The sequence below is a fragment of the Pungitius pungitius genome, chromosome 15, assembly GCF_949316345.1.
Source record: "Pungitius pungitius chromosome 15, fPunPun2.1, whole genome shotgun sequence".
Lineage (NCBI taxonomy): Eukaryota > Metazoa > Chordata > Actinopteri > Perciformes > Gasterosteidae > Pungitius > Pungitius pungitius.
This window is the reverse complement of record NC_084914.1, coordinates 10,871,938-10,891,859: the sequence shown is the minus strand read 5'-3', so window position 1 is coordinate 10,891,859 and position 19,922 is coordinate 10,871,938. Positions and strand designations below refer to the sequence as shown.

General features: G+C 44.2%; 1 protein-coding gene across 2 annotated transcripts; it reads left to right on the top strand.

The window, feature by feature from the left end:
- The first annotated feature begins 207 nt into the window (after positions 1–207).
- yeats2 (YEATS domain containing 2) lies at positions 208–19,913 on the top strand. 2 transcript variants are annotated; one of them, XM_037458736.2, is made up of 30 exons: positions 208–382; positions 749–854; positions 966–1,063; positions 1,238–1,330; positions 1,421–1,654; positions 1,776–1,894; positions 2,626–2,787; positions 4,169–4,280; positions 4,650–4,694; positions 4,774–4,942; positions 5,477–5,719; positions 6,161–6,325; positions 7,278–7,369; positions 8,009–8,194; positions 8,309–8,537; positions 8,846–9,004; positions 9,966–10,096; positions 10,488–10,634; positions 11,269–11,454; positions 12,859–13,222; positions 13,307–13,432; positions 13,924–14,049; positions 14,280–14,421; positions 14,737–14,813; positions 14,911–14,990; positions 15,673–15,877; positions 16,378–16,613; positions 16,740–16,814; positions 16,958–17,031; positions 17,576–19,913. In XM_037458736.2, the coding sequence occupies exons 2-30, from the start codon at positions 755–757 to the stop codon at positions 17,682–17,684; spliced, it is 4,284 nt and encodes a 1,427-aa protein (XP_037314633.2). In that variant the 5' UTR covers positions 208–382; positions 749–754; the 3' UTR covers positions 17,685–19,913. The 2 variants fall into 2 exon arrangements, with proteins under 2 accessions (XP_037314633.2, XP_037314635.2); XM_037458738.2 differs by lacking the exon at positions 13,924–14,049.
- Positions 19,914–19,922: the final 9 nt, after the last annotated feature.

Sequence of the window (19,922 nt, the reverse complement as noted above, 5' to 3'; positions counted from 1 at the left end):
TCTTCTAACGTCACTTCATGGACATAAACATAGACGTAGATTGATAGCAGTTATACCGAAGGGTCCATATCTCAAATAAATCATTGCCTGTTTGTAGTCAATTGTGTCATACTCTGTCATAATATAATCAACCAGAAAATATGGCGATAGAGTCGTTAGATGAAAATGTCTTGTGTAAAACAGTGGCTCCTGGTGGCCAGTTCGGTGAGGTGCAAAGCTAACTGCCCACTTCTTAGCCTACTTGTCCACCTCGAGATATAGCCAGAAATGTATTACACACAAGTGTGTAAGATACATATAGCATAACGTAAAGGATATGATATCACTGAATTAAAACACACGCCTCACAAAGAAACGCTGCTCCCCAGCGCAGGTCACTTCAGTAAGTTCACATTTTCAAACGGGTTGAATCGGTGTACTCCACTGTGTGCTAACGCTAGCTACATTAGCAAACAAGGATAGCAGTTGGCTAACGTTACGACTGTCGGCTACACACAACGTTACACACACTCTGGGGGCGTTTTTTTGTGTGTAAAATGTTCTTTATTGAAGTCTTTGGCGTCTCCTACATCAGCACGAATATATATCCCGTCCGTGCAGACGGCTAGCTGCGGGAATCAGCTCCTCTGCCAGCCGGCTAATACGATGCTAAGTGGGCTACCATAACAACTAGCCATGGGAGCGTGGATGTGAGTCGCTCATTTAGCTGTACCGATATGCATTTTTCTTGACATGTTCATTTTCGCAGGCGGTCATGTCAGGAATTAAAAGGAAAATAGAAGGCAACGACCCCGACTACGACGACATTTCGCTTGTTCAAAATAGTAAAAGAAACAAAGCGGCTGAGCACAATGGTGAGTTTATGATGGAATCCTGAGGCTGTCAATGCGCTTTAGTTATTACACGCTGTCACACCGACCAGGTAGTTGAGGAACTTTTCATATGTGCACCGTCTTCTCTTTCAGCCCGAGAAGCAGCAGTTCAGAAGATTGAAACCATCATCAGAGAGCAGTTTTCTTTGGAGATGAAGAACAAAGAGCATGAGATAGATGTGATAAGTCAGGTAACGTTTTCTCCGGATGACACTGGAAAGTGTATTTTCTCCAATGTATTATACGGTATTTTCATTCAGTCACTTGTATCAGTAATGCAGAGGTACCAAAAGCAAATGATATACAGTATGTTTACAGTAAATCAGAGCATTTAGGTCAATTGCTTTTCCCCATTATTTCTGCAGAGACTCAATGAAGCCAGGAGGATGATGGACAAACTGAGGGCGTGCATAGTGGCTAACTACTATGCCAATGCTGGAATAACAAAGCTCCCCGAGGTAGATTCCTATATATTCACACCCAGACAGCTGCTGTGCAGTAGTGGAACAGTACAGTGGCATCAGCCAATCCTTTCTTCTGTTACCTAGCATGTTTCTAAGAGTGACCCCGCCGTGCTGAACCATCCGGCCATCAGGCGGTTCTTGGAGTCCCCGTCCCGGTCCACGTCCCCTCTCAACCAGGGCTCTGAGACTCTGTCCCTGCCCCACTCGGAGTCCGGATCCCTCTCTCAGCAAGGCGAGGGAGCTGAGCGGGATGGAGAGGGGGCGTGGAGAGAGGACGGCAGCAGGCAGGAGCGCAGGCCAGGGCGCAACACAGGCAAGGTGAGTTCAAGTGACAAAGATCTGGGGGGTTTATTTAGTTAATGCATAGTGGTATTGGCGTTAATCTGGCATTTTTAAAATTTTCTTTGGAGCCTGTAATGTTCTTCATTATTTTTCGTAGGACACATTTGGCGTGCCATTGTCCTTAGGAGAAGAGCAGAGGGTGACCTATCACCCAACTGGGAACGAAGCATCTAGACTCTATGCTAAGAAGACAATTGTAGTGGGGAACGTGTCCAGGTATGAAAGAAACTTGTTTTTCTATCTCCGCTTAGTGTTTCAACAGGCATTTGTAAGTTTCCACCACTTCAAAAGGGAAACAACCAATCAGAGCCAGTGAACCCATCTGTCAATCCCTAGTTGGGAAGTAATTAACAAGGCAGTGCTAATCAAACATATATGAAACATATTTTGGTTTTGGTTTTGGTAGAAACGGGCAAAAAACATTAGTATATCCATTAGGATATAGTGACAGTGTGAGAATATATAAGAAAAAAAAGGTTTTGGAATAGGTTATGTGTATAAAATTGATAGGAAGAAAGATTTCATGTTTTGCTGTAGATTCTTTCAAAGTTTGAGAATATGTGCCAAACCTATACAAGAGAATTAGCCACAAATAGGCTTTGGACAGGTAGGTAGTTACGTGCAAAAACAGAAAAACTGATGGAAAAATGGGTTTAGTGCAACATGTTGATGTTCTGAGATGACCGGTGTACAAGAGTGCCAGTTGTTTTTTATTTAAGGTCATTCCCCTCTACAGATATGACTATCCAACAACAGTGAATTTGGACTGATGACCTGAGACTGACTGAGCTGAGCATGACAAATGCCATTATTATTTGTTTGTATTTAGTTGTCCCTGGTCAGTAGTGGATCCAGATAAGTTGCAGCTCCTCAAGACCAATTGTCTCAGAGTAAAATGAGTGAATATTAAGAGGGCCCTCTGGTTGTCTTTACTCTTCATCTCGCAGGTACATTCCCCCAGATAAGCGTGAAGAAAATGACCAATCCACCCATAAGTGGATGGTGTACGTCAGGGGCTCCAGGAGGGAACCCAGTATCGACCACTTTGTGAAGAAAGTCTGGTTCTTCCTGCATCCCAGCTACAAACCCAACGACCTAGTGGAAGTCAGGTTTGTGTGTGTCACTTTTCTTTGTATATTTGAGACAAAGGGTGTTTGCATTCTTCAGTCACGCACACTGGATTTTCAGATCTAGGCTGAGCTCCAACCTATTGTTGCAGAAACTTGCTCTTGGGTGGTAATTTCATATGAGAAGTCAAATAACAACTCCAGTAACATTCGCCCTCACGTGTTGTGTTGCACATAGGCACAATGTTTTCTTCCAAATTCACATCATTATTCTAGGTCAGTAGTCTACGGCTCTTTTCCACACACCGCTTGCCAAACTGAAAGAAGTACAGGAACAATTTGAAAAATGGCACATGGATGAGAGTCTCACGTTTAATGAAACAACTTTCAGACCAACCTGTCAAGGGAAAAAACAGTGTGCCGATGTCCATGTTGAGTAATTCGGGCTCTGTTGTAAACAGACTGTTATTAAAATGATTTATTAAACGGTGCCCTCTTGTGGATATCTTGTGATGTTCTGGTCTAATGGCCATCATTAATAGCTGTGAGACATATTCATTATGGAAATTGTGACACGCATATCGTCATGGTGGGGTCTGTGACGTCGTTAGGCACAATGATGAGTCCGACTGGAAGTCAACATCAGCATGACTAATATTGGTCACACCTACTAACAAATGCGTGCATGTTTAGGTGTTTAAGCTACGCCCCAAATCACTGAGGTGTGTACGTTTGTGTCTCAGTTGATTTAGGTGTCCAGAAGGGATGAGGTTCTGTGTTTTAAGATGTCTCACTTCATTTTTAATCTTTTAAAAGTGCGAATGGATTTTGAATAAATTATCTCTTTCATCGGCCAGTAATCCTTATCCTGAGCTGTAGCCTCCTGGCTGTTTCAGCTGAAAAGGGCCTTGCGTTGCAGAAACCGCGGCTCATAAGCCCCCTCTGACTGAGTCTTCACTCACAGTGAGCCACCGTAACGATAAGTAAGATAAAACAATAATGCATCACTAAGCTGGTATTCTTGAATAGACAAACGCATGGTAGGCATGCGAAGGCCCCCCCTGTGAATGCGGGCATTTCAACCATTTCCTGTTGTGAGGTTGATGACAACCTCAAGCTTCAAAGGAAAAGAAGATGAGACACTTTCAAGCCATTAATTCAAGACCCTTTAGAGACTCGCAAAGACCGTTTTTGTCTTTTTGGTCTGTCCCAGCCGCATAGAAGGGTTGCTGGAAACGTATAATCTAAGATGCAGTATGTGGTGTGTTGCTCTATTCTTAAAATTGTATGAAGTAGTTGAGTAGAATATATGACGACCATTCCTGTGCGCTATTCCTTCTCATACATTTCTGCAGCGAGTTTAGTTTTTTGCAATTGTAGTTGCTGACTTTACAAAAGGCCTCTTGCATGTGTCCGTTCTCAGTGAGCCACCCTTCCACTTAACACGTCGCGGTTGGGGTGAGTTTCCTGTGAGGATCCAGATCCACTTCAAAGACCCCCGCAACAAACGCATCGACATCATCCACCAGTTAAAGGTCAGACCACATCACAGACCACACCCCCAGGCAGCTTGTTGTCCTCCCCAGATTGGTACACAGTGTTTTCCACATAGTAGTTGTAACCGAGCCTCTTGTAGACGCCGGTGCGTCTATGAAGTCCTTTTGTGTTTGTGATGACTTCTGTCCTGCCTACCACTGGTGAATTACAAATTAGGTACTGATGACCATTTATTGTTCGCCCTAGCATACTTTGTATACTTTTTACCTACTAAATTGATGTGGGCACAATACCTTGAATTGAATAAAAGTAATAGTTAGAATTTTATTAGGATTGCAAATGATTACAATTCAATTATCTAGTTCACTTATACTTTATAACCTAAACTATCTCTTCTTTTCCTACAGCTGGACAGAACATACACTGGGCTGCAGACACTCGGGGCAGAAACTGTGAGTTATTAATATGTACTCTGTGTCCTTCGTGACTTTATGTCCTCAGTGCCTCACTGTGACAATGAATCTGTCCCAGGTGGTTGATGTGGAGCTCTATAGGAACTCTCTTGGCGAGGACTACATCCCCCAGGCCTCCTCCTCTAAGGCGACTCACAGAGTAGCCAGCCCCACGTTGGCCCCCTCCTTGGCTCAAAGTTATGGACCTTCCAGTTCTCCCATCCCACATGATACCAGTGTAGACAAAGGTATGCACACAGAAACATCCACGGAAAACCGTATTCACAGGATAGTAGTCCAAGGTCCACTTTGGAGTTTTATCCCACCCGTTACACTGTGGAGCAATGGTCACAAGTTGATACATGTTTTTGTTTGTATTGTACCTTGTCGATCCCAGGCCCGGCTAACTTGCATGTCCATGTGTTCTTGGGCAAGACACTTAACCCCAGCATTGCTCCCATGGCTGTGACTACAGTGTGTGAATGTTAGTTACTGATGGGCAGGTGCCACTGTGTATGGTAGGTCCTGTCATCAGTGTATGAATGGGTGAATGATGGGGTTATGGAGTGTAGACAGCAAAAGACTCAGAAAAGCGCTATACAAGTACAGTCCATTTAGCATTTACGTATTTTTAGAAAAACAAATGAATTATTAAGTAGGCCTTTTGTACTCTGATACTAGGTGCCTTGTCTTTTTACACCTGTAACTCATAAAATCTGTAACTTAACTCCTAATGATGTTGCAAGAGAAAAAATAAATCTACTCTTTCATTTCCCTTTGAGGTTTAATCAAAGCGGAGGTAGGAAGGTCTGTAAGTGGCCACAGCTCCGGCCTCCCTGCTGGTGAACGCACTCCAACCCGACCCAAGGCCGGCGACAGGATCATTCTCGGTTCCCATGGCAACTCTGCCTTCCAGCCGATTACAGCAAGCTGTAAGATTGTCCCACTCGGACTACCCCCAAGTCCCACCGAGTCTCCCAGTAAATCGTTCCAACCAATCACCATGAGCTGTAAAATTGTTTCAGGTAAATGTTGCCACCCAGTGGCCATTTGATATTCATGTGAATTTATTTTGATATGTTTGCGAGTCACCTAACATGCTTTTATTTACTCTTTTTATATTAGATTTCATACAGATAAAACATGAGCACATTTAAGTCAGCATATGCCTTGTCCAATTTAACTTTGTCAGAGTTCACAATTGTCCTATCCAAAGATTTTGCAAAATGTGTTCTCTGGTGTTGACGTTTATTCTTCACTTCATCTAATGATATAAAATGTTGCCATCACTGAAACGGAAGGAGAACTCTCAGGATTCCCCATTTCTTTACTGCAAAGTTTGTACAATCGGTCTCCTCTGACTTCTTTAGATCTGCATCATGGATAGATTTAAGTTGGGCCGAATTGCATGACTGGCAGTGATGTGAATTACATCACCTGCAGCCTAATTGCTCTCTTCCCCACAGGGTCTCCCATATCCACCCCAAGCCACTCGCCGCTGCCTCGCACACCAGCCACCCCCACTGCCCACAGCAAGCAGAGCTCCTCGTCTGTCCTTAACAACCCTTACATCATTGTGGACAAGCCTGGCCAAGTGATCAGCATGGCTTCCTCATCCGCTGCCTCCACAGGTACACATCTCCCACTCTGTATCAAAGTGGCCCTTGAAATCGCTGGGCCTGAAGTGAAAAAGACAAGCGGTGTCTGAGATGTCTGTGAAGAACTCTGTAGAAGAATAAACGGTGAACAATACCCTGTACTCTTCTCCTCTTTATCTATTTCTCTCTTATACTTTCTTTCCTGCTGATCCTCGATCAGCCCATTGTACCTTCATACCCAGCTCTTTGTACTTCCTCCCTCCTGATTTTTTGTTCTTTTTCTCGATTTGTTCCTGTGTATCTCTCTTTTTCCTTTTCTGTATGACGTGTGGTGAGCTAGCAGGATAGTTGCTGGATGAGTGGTTACCATGGGGACTGAGCTGCTCTGTTTTATGGCCAGATTCGGAGGATGAGACCCAACGCTCACATCAAGTTTTGTATGTGTTTCCCTTTAGACAAGGTCCCAAATTATCTGCAAATATGAGTGGTATATCACATGATGTTTACGCGTCATTCCATCATGGAGCAGAGTTATATTCCATCACTAAGATTATTGCACTAGCTTTTTTCACATCGGCAGGGTCGGTTCATATTCCTCTTAGAAGCTCTTTACCTCAGATTGTTCGCTCTTTCTCGCCCACTCAGCCAATCCCACTCTTCCTCCATAAAAACAGCTTAACCAATCCTGGCAACGGTGCCTGAGTGTCATTAAGTGAGGTTTTATCAAGCTGGATAATGTGGGCGTTAGTGCTGATTCACCAATCCCGGGATAAAACTAATTTCAATGCGGTGGGTAAGGGACAAAACTTTGTTGCTCGGCTTCAACACCCACGCAGAGGAACCCTGAGAGGGAAGTGTCACCTCGCAGCGTAACGGTCTTGATGCCTTTTGAAAAGACGGCAAGACCTGCAGTGAACCCTCCCAAATACTGTTGTCTCCTGCATGATGTCTTTTTTGTAAAAATTATTGTAAAATTATTCCACAGGAAGCCCCTCATCCAAACAGTCCGCTGCTCAAGGCACTCGCTCTCCAGCCCCCAAAGTCCACACGGGCACCTTCCTGTCGTCGGGGATGAAGGTGAGTTGGTGTCACCCTTTTAACTGAGTTTTGAACTGAAACATTTCTTTTTACTGATCTCTTCCTAGCACTTTGAAGTGTCTGTCTCTATAGTATCTGTATCTTTAACAAACCACGGTGGTATTAATTAGTAGACCAGGGTGCTATCTTCAGCAGATGTGAGACCCTCTGTAAGCTGTTTAAATGGGACATCCCTGTAAATATAGGAAGCACATCTACATGGTTCTATCTCACTCTGTGTCAATCCCATGTTGTGAAATTTTCCAGCTTCCAAGTTGATTGTTCGGTTCCCATCTACAAAGAATAACATTTTCAATCTGTTTTTAGATTTCAGTTATATCGTAGTGGTGCTCTTGTCTGCTCAGTTGTTGATGCTGTGGGTATCTGGCACCTGCTGTGAGCAGATGGGGAGTGTGAAAAAATCTCTTGGATGAATAAGTAATGATGCTGATTTTAGAAAAGAAGCGCTGCATTCAGTAGCCTGATGGAAAAATAAGGGACATTTGACAGTCACATTGTGTCGTTAAATTTTTATAAAACACACGTGATAACAGCTACAGTATTTACATCCTGTTGTTTTCAAGGTATGGTGGCCTTCCTGTTACAGTTGTTCTCGCCATGTGCACTCACTTTTTTCAGGTTATTATCAAGCAGGAACCAGGGGAAGTTTCAACACATCAGCAGCAGATGGTTTCCACAGTAACCAGCCAGCAGCAACCTGCTACTACCGCAACACACCAGTTTGTCACAGTGAAAGGAGGTCACATGATCTCCATGGCGACCCAGAAACCGGCAGGAGGGGCCCCAGGGGCAACAACCAGCAAGGTCAGTCTTTCCCTCACACAGAAGCACATCAATCCTTCACATGTTGGTAGTGGAGGAGCCCTGCTGTCAAAAGTGAGTTATTCAACAACTATATCTGGCACCTCTCATTTCTAGATGTTAGGCATTCCTGTCAGCTCTACGCTCCAGTCGGCAGTCAAACAGGTGGCCATCAGCAGCGGACAGATTGTGGTGGCCAAGGGCAACCCTTCCGTCTCCAAGGTGATGGGTGGGAAGCAGGTTTTGGCTCAGGGAGTCGCTAAGGCCATCGTCAGTGGAGCCAGTGGCATCTCTGGTCAGCAGGCTGCTGCCAAGGCTGCTGGTGGTCCGAGTGGAAAGAGTGGAGGTCAGAGTTCACAGACGCAAGTGCACATGGCTCATGTGACATTAAGGCAGCATGAGCATTTGTAGTTATTGTAACAATTATTTGAATTACACAAAATTCGATTAGGTATAAACATTGAATGTTTTTGCGTAATATATCACTTTTGTGTTCATATCATTTTCTGACTCAAAGCCGGAATAGTGCCTAAATATACTAAAGTTTAAAGAGGAAGAGATGTGTGAATGAGTGAAAAGTGAGTCTTCATGTTTGCAATGCAATTTCAGAGGTGTGTAAATAACCTTTTTTGTTTTTCCTGCATATGTCCATAGTGATGGCCACTCTTCAGCTGCCAGCCAACAACTTGGCCAATCTAGCTAATTTACCTCCAGGCACCAAGCTCTACCTGACCACCAACAGTAAGAACCCTTCAGGGAAAGGCAAGCTGCTTCTCATCCCACAGGGAGCTATCCTCCGTGCCTCCGGCGCAGGTAAGACATGCTACATCTTCCATCCATCTTTTTAAAAATAGCCAGTGGATTTATAGATATTCCCTTCCTCATACTGCTTGTAAGTGACACACTTGATATACTCCATACGTTCTAGGTTCAAGGGACTAGAGGGTCTTAACCATTTTTTACACTGTGACACAGAATTCTTGTGAGTGCTTGTAGAAAGTTTTTCAGGGTTAAGTTGAGCTGACATTTCAAGTGCCTCAGATACTCTAGCAGACACCCTGTCACAATATGAAGCCCTCAAGTATAATGCGACCTCCAGTTTAAAAAGTGTTTACTTATAGAAAATTAAATAGTCTTTAATTGGGCTATAGTGATTATTTAATTTCCAAGTGAGTGCAGATAGTCTGACAATTTTCAGCATCTTGCCATGCACAACATTATAGGAATACAATTGTCTCTCTCATGGTGGAAATTGTTTGTTAATAACTGAAACTAACGCATTAAGCTTTAGGTGACTCAGTAAGCCTGGTTTGTGTCCCGGTCTGACTTTTTCCTCTATGCCTCAAATCGTATAACAACTTTGTTGCTCTTGGCTCATCATAGAGTTTGGCAAATAGCAGAGGCTCACTTTCGAAGTGACTCGACAATTTCAGGCATGCTGGTTGCAGATACAGATTTAGGCTTCTCCCCTACCTTCTGGGTAGTGAGTCAGTCATAGTCATTCAGTCCTTTCTGCATTTTATTTAATGTGTACTGCGAGCTAAAATCTGTCACACAGCATACTCCCTGTCAAGTTGCCATGTGATTAAAGAGATTAAGCAGTATTCCGTATTTTATCTAAACCAATATATCGCTCCGCTTCTGAATGAATTGCCACATTACCAATGAATCTGTTCGAAATTAGACAAAGAAGATGAATGGTAATTGGGGATAATAACAGGATTGTTTGCCAGATTTCAGACTGAAATCCTTTATGTGGCCGTGTGTAATTTAGGTCAGCAGTCCCAGAGCAGCTCATCGGCAGGTGCTGGCGCTCCACAGACCTCCACTTCCTCCTCTTCCTCCTCCAGCAGTCTGCCTTCTAACCTCTCTTACACGTCATACATCCTTAAACAGACCCCACAGGTGCGTAGAGATGCATTTAGACTATTACACAAACCTTACAGACGGGTATAAAAATTATATCTATGTGTTTTGTGATGTTGCGGACCTGCATTTTTGTTTATGGAGACATTTGTATTTATTTGCTTGCTAATAATTACTTACAGCAGCATTGATCCTGCAGTCAGGCTTTGAACAATGCTGCTCGTATATATTTAGCAAACATCATTTGATTAATTTTTCTGCAGAGGTTTCCTCCTCCAGTTAAGGGAAGGAATCTGGTGTTTCCCATTTGTTTGTGCTGTGCGGTTCACCCAGCTGAGTTTAGACCATGACCATTACACTGGCTTTTATTCACTCAAATGTAACATGCTGTTGGATTTCTACTCTTTCCTTAAACCCGGCTTGTCCTCAGGGTACGTTTCTGGTTGGCCAGCCAGCACAGGGATCGGGGAAGCAGGTTGGTTCGAGTTCGGCAGGTCAATCAGCATCAACTCCAGCGACTGTCACCCAGCAGGCCATACGGGTGACCGCTGGACAGAAGGCGGCTATCGTGGCTCAGGTCAGTGTGGGTAATGAGGTGGAGAGCAGGACTCGTCTTCTGCAATTTCTGATACCGACGGTGGCTGCAGTAATGTCCACACTCATGTTTGCGCCCCTTTTCTGCTTCACAATCTCCAGAAGGCTTTTTTCCTCACAGCGCTGTCCGAGATGAACTGCCTGGCGTTTTGGGTACACGTCGATCTAAGATTGCTGCCTTTGACAGAGATCAGATCAAAAGAGAGTTATAGCGAATCCCCCTCATTCCTAAAATGTTGGTCCATACATTTAATGATCACACATTTCTGTAAAGAATTTCAGGTGCTTATTTTAAGCAAGGAGCACAACCATTTAAGACAATCTAAAAACAGCGTAATGTTTTGGAGGTAGTCGATGGACTTTCAAAGGATTGTCTTTAAACTCCTTCACAGACCGTGTGTCTGACTGTATGATATTGTTACTGTTTGACTTTGCCTAACAATGTCATCCCTCGGTTCCTTTAATCTTTAAGTATCCCAATATGAATTGCTGTTGTGAATTGCAATTAAGGCCAGACAATTTATCAAAGGGAACAATCACACAAACATTTTGATTTGCATTAGGTGTGTCTTAGTTTTGTATTCTAAATCAAATTTTGTGTTTTCAATGACAAACAGGTGGTGGGCGGCTCCCAGGGTGCACAGATGAAGCTGTCTGACGGCTCCGTTAAGACGGTCACGGCATCTGCAGCGGGCCACTTGTCCAAGCCGGGGACGACCACATTGAGGATGACAGGCGGAGTCATCACCGCCGCTAGTTCCACCCCCGGCTCCGTCAGTGCTGCAGCGGCCAGTCAGCAACAGGCTAGTCTCACAGTCCTCACATTCTTCTGTTTTTTTCTGTCTCACAGTCCTCACATTCTTCTGTTTTATTCTGTCTCACAGTCCTCACATTCTTCTGTTTTATTCTGTCTCACAGTCCTCACATTCTTCTGTTTTATTCCGTCTCACAGTCCTCACATTCTTCTGTTTTATTCCGTCTCACAGTCCTCACATTCTTCTGTTTTTTTCTGTCTGACTGCTGTTTAGTTTTAAAATCCATTTCAAGCCAATGGATGTCTTTTAAAATATTGCCTCACTGGTTTAACATTTTCCTGAAATTATCTAATCGGATAAATTGATGGTGATGACATTTTGTAGAAGCGACCCAGCATGGAGTGGTAGCGCTAATTTTAACTTCTTTTTAAAGTGAGAGATATATATTATAGTAATATAAAGTTTAATATTTCCCACTGAGGCATGAACACACCGAAATGAGGAATTCCCCAGAAAGGGAATCGGCAGACGTTGTTGTGTTTGGATGGTTTGCAAGAAGCCCTGAGCAGTCCGTCTGCAGTGGCCTGTGTTTGGGTGATTACAGCTTCAGAGTCAGTCGCCAGGCCTCATTGGCTTCAGAAATGGAAATAAAGACTTCCTAAAGGCTCCATAAAGCAAAAACCAATATGTATACAGTAAAAGAAAAAATGGAGATGTTAAGGCAAAAACAAAATAGGGATACATTTACCCCCTTCTGGTTTTAAAAAACTGTTAATCGAATCATGAGGACTGAGACATGAGGAGAAATTGTAACTGCAGAGGTACTGAAACAAAGCAAAAAAACTAAAACATTATTTAAGATTACCTCTCATTTTATGAGGAAAGAGCCTAAGAGTTGTACAAATCAAAGAGTAAAAAGTTTCATAGTATCATATTTTTTGACAATGTCTTGATGACGTGACATGTGGCAGCAAAGTGCCGTCCCATTCGTCCCATTCATATTTACACAATTTAAAGCCCTCACACTCAACAACTGATCAAGTGACAACTGTTGAGTCCCTCAGGGTTCAGGGGGGAGATTGGGATCGGGCCATGGCGTCAAGTGCACGAGCTCTTGCTGACCGTCCTCTAAAAAAAGAATAAGTAAAATATGGATGAACTTTGGCAACATTACATAGCCGTGTAGAATAAATTATGATGATGATTATGATTGCACCATGTAGTTTTCATTTATATCTTGCTGTAGGCGAATACTAATATTAAAGCCAAGTGTTGACAAAGAGGGGCAGGTCAAAAAAGATCCAAACAGATGTTTTATTTATGACTATTACAGATAAATATACCAGTGTTGTATTTGTGGTATTGAATCGAATTTGGTTACTGCTACTGGTATTGTGTCGAATACTTTTGGTAAAAAACACCCATTGACTGACAGCTGTGTGTCCTGTGCAGGCTGCCGATGGCGTCAAGTCGGCCTCTCCGCACCACTCGCTCCTGGTGGCAGCCAACCAAGCGGCCGTGATAAGCGCAGCCAAGAGCGCCGCCGCTGCCGCCACTGCTGGAGGCAGCCTGTCAAAGATGGCTGTGGCCACCTTGGTCAAGGGTGCTGCAAACTCAGCCACAGTGCCAAAGAGTGCCGCGGGCTCAGCGGGAGCCGTGGTAACGGTGGCCAAAGGCGTCGCCAACATGCCTGTCGTCGGCGTGTCCAAGGGCGCGGGGGTGGGCGTGGCCAAAAGCAGCGCGGCGTCACTGGCTGCCTCGTTAGTCGGCGGGATGGCTGCGGCAGGAGGAGGAAAGACGCCCGCGGCCCTCTCAGGTGCGCAGCATGTTCAGCCGCCTGGACGAGTGTTGCACGGGGCCCAGCCTCGAGCGCCACCTTTAAACGTGTTGTTTGGTGCAGGTATGCTGAAGATCAGTTCCGCAGGTTCCAGCGCCCAACAGACGGTCTTAACCATCCCTGCCAACCAGCTCAAGCAGCTGGGGGTGGGCACCGCGTCTGGGGGCGTAGTCATGCCCGTTGGGAAAGGTCAGTATGCCCGATGCAGTCCCCCTCGCTGCAACATTTGTTTGGCAGGTACAACAGTCTGCCTTATCACTAGATTATGTAGAATCAATGAGTGCATTCCAGATGGCGACGCTGTCTGAATCACTCCTTCGAGCAGATAAAAAAGCAGTTGCAATATAAAACGGGGGAAAGCATTGCCATTGATTGCTTTGTTGGGGCCTCATCTTTCTGAAGAGCAAAATGTTGAAATGGAGCACTTCGCTCTCTGATGTGATTTCGTGAGGAGGAGGACAGGAGGAGGCGGCTTTATTCAGTTTTACTTTCTGAAGTGAGTTAATTTTGTCATTACATTTTACTCCCGGGAGGGATTTCATTCGAGTTACCAAAACATCAACTGTAGATTTTCCTCTGTGCAGCACCACTCCCCCTACACATCTCCCACCTGTGCTTTTTCAACTGTTTGGCCTATTTACCGAATGGACCATTGTTCCATCCATTTCATCTGTGTATAGTGGTGTCTAAAGGCCCCGTTGCCAGTACTCCGTCCTCCTGGTCTTCCACCACTCCTGGAGCAGCTGGAGCCTCCCCATGTCCCGCCAGACAGGCGTCCCCCTCCCCTGCCCTGCCTCTGGCCCAAGGTGAGAGGGGTCCATCTCCTCTCGCTTTCTTCTCAGTCTTTACCTCTTGACCTCCATTTCCCCCTTCACCTCTTCCTATTGTAGTCACTTTTTTGTCTAATGGCTACAAAACGCAGAACTTGAACAACATTTTGTCGATCTTCTCAAATGCGTCGGTGTTTAATATAAAGCGAAAGACAAACTTTAGACACAAACTAAGTCCCACTTGCTGTCACCCTCCGCTCCCCCAGTGAAGACAGAGCCAGGTTCCAGCACAGCTGTCACAGCTGTTCCCTCCCCCCCGGTGACTGCTCCCGTCGCCACATGCGTCAGCGTTGCCTCTGCAGTGAAGCAGGAGCAAGGGGCAGATAACGCAGCACACGACCTCATCAAGTGAGTGCAAAAACATAACGTTAAGGTCTTCTTAAAGGGTTCGATCCTTTATTGTCTGTGAAGAGGAAAGGCGACCGTGAAGCTACAGCTCCATTCTGCACCCACAAACCATTCTGCTCTGTTATGTGTTCAATTATTTTCATAAGTGTTAATATATCCATAATTAACCTGCTGAATCGCGTAGGGCCATTTATTAAAGCTACCCAATGGCAACCGACAAAGGAAATACTTGGTTTTCGGAGAGTTTCTCTTCACAGGTGTCCATATAGGGGCTTCTTTTTAGATAGCAGTCCTGCAACTCATATTCCTTTTCAGCCCTGAACACATAGAGACGATGATGCAGCTGCTGACAGCGGTGATAAAGAAGTTCCCCCTTATTGTTCCAGAGAAGAGTAAGTGAGCTTGAATGCGTCTTCCTTAAATCTGCACATATTTAAACAAGCTCTTAAGATGCTTATTAATTATCTGTTTGTTTGTTTGCTCATTCAGCTGAGGACTCCCATCCATTCTGTGCCTCTTCAACAGAACAGTATTATTCCTGGACTATTGGCAAGCGCAGAGCATCAGAGGTGACCTTTTCTTGTGTGTGAATGATGATACATTCCCGGTGCCTCTGAGTGATCATAACAATGATGATCGGACGTTATTTGTGATCAATGTTAAAAAAAGAATCTTTGCATACTTCAATGAAATGGTTTTGTATTACTTTCCCTTTATTCTTTATCAACTGAATTTTATAGGCTTATTAATGTTTGAGCCACAGCGCGACGCTTATTATGAACCGCTCTCAGCAAGAGGACTTTACGACGGGAGTTATTATATGCATTGGTCTTGGATTTGTAGTGTGTGTTATGTGTCTCGCTGCTTGGTGACAGCCCCCTCACTAGCTTTCTGCTTACCTCATGTCTTCCTATCTATTGGGTCAGATGTGTATCTGCCTGGTTTTCTCATCTGATCTCTTCGGAGGGGTCATCAATCGCTCATACAGACCACAACCCACCACTTATTTTTCTCTACTACTACAAAAGATGAACCCAGGCGTGGATATTTTATATCTACGTGTCATTTTTTTTAAGGAAAGGTGTGTCGTGGTTACAGAAGGATAGGCGTATTGCGGGAGAGACAGCGTGGACCCGAACGTATGCACCTCTCGTCCTAGCAGGCCCAAGATATTAAACTATTTAAAGCTGTGGATTTAAGAGCTTTGAGGCTCCGTTCACTCCTTTACATAACCGATGTGTCTCTGTGCAGCTCCAGCGAGCGGTGGCAGTGAAGCGGGTCGTCCAGGATGTGTTGGACCGCTCGCCCCGCCTGCAGGCCCTCACCCCCCCGAAGACGAGAGAGGTGGCGCAGTGGTGTCGCCAGAGGGGCTACACGCCGCCGGACCTGGAACCCCAGCACGTGAACGACGACGAGTCCATCGAGGACATCCTCACTCAGATAGATAACGAGCCCGGTGAGACGCGCAGCGGCTACACGAGGATTATGTGTCTCTTCTTTGCTTTTGTGTTTTCTAAGCCCACTCTGCTCAAAGTGGATCAGTATTCTGCCGTCAGTGTTGCATGTGTATTCCTTTTCAAACAAAAAGCGACGCTTGTGTTGTTACCAAATGGTCTGTGAGGCATCGGGGCTGTATTCACAGGAAGTTCTCATTAATTCTGTCTTTGGTCTGTAAAGGGTGAGAGACGAGGCCCCTCGCCTCAGTGAGTCACACTCTCGCCTGAGCCAGAGCAAAAATAACAATATGTGTTTGCGCTATCCTCGTCGTTCCTCGTTGCACAAATAACATTTTAATTGCTAAACCGGTAAAGTGAGCCAACCGTCAATCTTTTTTTCCGAGTGGCGGGCCACACGGCGAGCGGCTGAGTGCAGCGCTGATGATGTCCCCGCTCGGCTGCGACGCAGCTGCCTGGGAACCCGGTGTGTTTCATGCGTTACGTGTGCATCGGTCCGCAGAGTGCCCGGCGACCCTGAGCAGCTGCGACGAGCTGGTGCTGCGGCTGGAGCAGATGCAAGCTCTGCTGAAGACTGATCCGGAGGAGGTGGACGACAAAATAGTCGACATTGTGACTGTGACCCCTCCCTGCCGGAAGCTGAAGGTCAAGGAGGAGGAGCAAGAGGCTGACTCGGAGCCGAAGTTCTTCTTGGGCCCCTGTGCTTCCGCTCAGTTCGTCAGTGAAACGGCTCAGCAAGTAAGGACCCTCCCCGCGGCCCCCTTTCACAAAGGGACAACGCAGAGAGAGAACATGCTTTTGTGTTGCTTCTAGTAACTACATTTTTAGGTATTTTAGGTATGATGACTCCTCGTTGTCTTTCAGATTGGGGTAACCTTCCAGCCAGTTGAGGTGGAGAAAAATGTGTTCGCTCCGGTAGTGGAAGCCATGATTCTGAAGGTCAGTCGCTAATCGGGGCACACACAGAAAACAAAAAGTGGCCCATTTACTCGGAACCTTGGTAGACCCCCTTAGAATAATGAATATACAGAATGTATGAGATGTACACCTGCACTAACTGTGTGTGTGTTTGTGTGCTGCAGGCTACCGAACAGTTTGCCAGCGACGTCCTGAGAGAAGCTCTGGCTGGGGCCTACGCCAAATCCCCTCCGAACAGGTCTGCCTCTCTTGTCACTCTTTCGCTCTCGCGGACATGTGACCTACTCTGTGCTCCATTTTTCACTTTATTCACTGTATCCAAACCACTGGTTTGCTGCTCTGATTGTTGTTCTCCTTAAAGCTTAGTTCAGTGATCTGAGATAAATTTCAGAGAATCTGGTGGCTGTAGTAATTATGAATGTTTTGTTTTTTAATTCAATTAAGAGTTCTTGTATTATCTTTGGTTAAAAGAAAAAGCACTACACAAAGCTGTGTGGTTTGTGCTCTTTGTTGAATCTGCAAATACTTGTAACAACAAGTGCTTAATTACTTCACCTGCTAAAAAAAGAAATAATCCTAAGAAAACAACAACTGTTTGTCTTGATTTTGTGTGCTATGTGCAATTTGAATGATGGAAGCCAGCAGGGGCCTGAACCAATTAAGGAGATCCTAAAATGCTCTTATTCAGATATAAATATATTTAGAAACCAGCGGACAAAAAGATATTTCCTGTGTTTTGAGCAATGCTCAAAGTCCTTAATTTGTAACATTGGATTTTGCAGGGCGCCAAGAGAGATCACAGCTATGAACATCCACCAGGCCGTCAGTAGCATCCCCACCTGTGACTTCATCACCAACACACACATGGGTTACCTGTCGAATGGCAATTGAGGCCTAACATTGACTGGTAACTGACTCACTACAAGTTGTGAGGACTGACTGAACTCCTCGTTACCATAAAGAGACTGTGGGAACGGACTGTGTGACGGTTCACATCTGGATGTAGTCCTGTTGCATCAGGTTGTGCAGTTAAAACTAATGTACTGTATTCACTGACTTAATCGTAGAAGGGCTCAGCTCGTTTTTCCACAGCAACCGCTAAACTGTTTCTAATACCCAGAATGCACGGTGACACGTCGAGAAGAGGCTCCGTGGGACTTTTGAGCCGCCGTTGCGCTCTCACTTAACCCATAACAAGTGTTTCCTGCTAGACGGAGCACTCGTCACCAGGGGAAAAGGACGACATCAGACAGCTGTTCGCTGCCTCGTTCTTCACCCTGCTGGCGCAGATTGGGTTTGACGACACATTTGCAACCGGTTGGAAGCGCTAATGAACATCGGGGTGTAAGAATCAATCGCACCAACGGCAATGTTGGGTGGCTGCTTTGGGCAAAGAATAGAGAGATTCTTTGAAAAAGTGCCATTGCTATGGCAACCGATGCTCTGTCACTGCGAGTATCTTTTGATGATATTCAGTGTTACCTGACAGAAGTAATTATGGAACATTGTTGTTTTTTTTGTTTTGTTTTACAGGCTCTTCGGAAGAGGTGACTGATTTTTTTTTTTTTACATATATTTTTTTTATTGAATACAGATTATGAAGGGTTCTGAAAAATCCCATTTTCGCTCTTAACAAGAAACGGCTAATAGTCTAATGAAAAAATCACACTGTCGCTATGAATTCAGGACGTCAATCTCAATATTTATCTTGTATCCGTCGTGATCCGGTTCGATAGCCAGTTGAAAGTTGTTTTACGTGTTCTGGTTAACTACCATGATGTATCAATCATGTGAGGTGCACTGTGTATATTACCACGATTTAATAGATGGTGTTTTCCAATCCTGTTGTATTTTTATATCTAATAATAACCGCAAATATTAATGTGTATGGAAATGTGTGAACAGTGGATCTAGTAGTTGTCACACAAGTTAATTGGATGGTAACTGAGGGCCTGTGTCTGTGTGTGTTTATGTGTGTTTTGTCAGCTGATGTGTAGTGTTGGTAATTGTTTCATGTGGAGCTTTGCATTATGTTAATGTGTCGATGAGTGGATGAGTAGAAGTATTTGGCTCGAGTGGTTGTGATGCCAGTTCAACCAAATAAGTGTAGATGGTTACACGAGCATTGTATTTTCGTGTTTCAGTGCAAACCAAAAACATAATCAATATTCTTGTAATAAATAACGAAAAAACTCCAGCTGAGTTATTTCTTGCAAACGAGAGTCAACTTGAATTTGTTTTTGTTCACTTTGGAATGTTTAAGAAAAAAACAGTGAAACTATAGCCATGCTAGATTGGTTCAATGAGACTGATGTTTTCAATATCTGTTAATGTTAATAATGAATTTCTTCATCTCCCCAGAAATAAAACATGTGTACTACTTCTGAATCAAATAGAAATTTTTCTAGCACCACAAAAATGTTCCATTTAACTCATCTTAAACCAAACAATGTGAGAGTTAGTCACCTCTTCAACTAACAGAAAGTGACAGCTGTTTTCTATCCTTCTGCTGCAGAAGGTTGTCTGTTTGTGGGCCTTTTTTTAAACTCAGGGACCCCTTGACATCTGGACCAAATATCAACAGATATTTGAGGAAGAACTAACTGGATTTCATTGGTTAAAAGTCACTGTGACCTCACAGACCTCATTCTTTGTATTCTTATTAGGACCGTATTGCTCAAATGAGTAACAGGAGGCAAACTGCCTGGTTGGTGAAGGCATGCAACCATGAGGTGATGACTTTTTTTTTTGTAAAGACTAATAACACCCAGAACAGCGAGACTCTGTGAATAAATCCAGCTGAGAGCCAGGTGACGTCTCATAGAAAGTGTTAAGAACATAGTATGCTTTTATTGTAATTTCAATGACATATTTCATGTATTTTAATAGATTTGCAAAATTACAGAATGGATAATACTTTCTCAAAATAGTAAACTAATTGAATACTGAGGAAATAATTAACTTCTAGCAGAACACCAAAGGGCCAAAGAGCAGTCCAAGTTAACTCATTTGACCAAACATTTCACTCACTATTCGAGCAAATTCAACAATATGTACAATAAAGGACAAGTCAGCAGGTACACAAACACAAGTCCACACATACAGACTTAAAAACAGACAGTTTTTGGT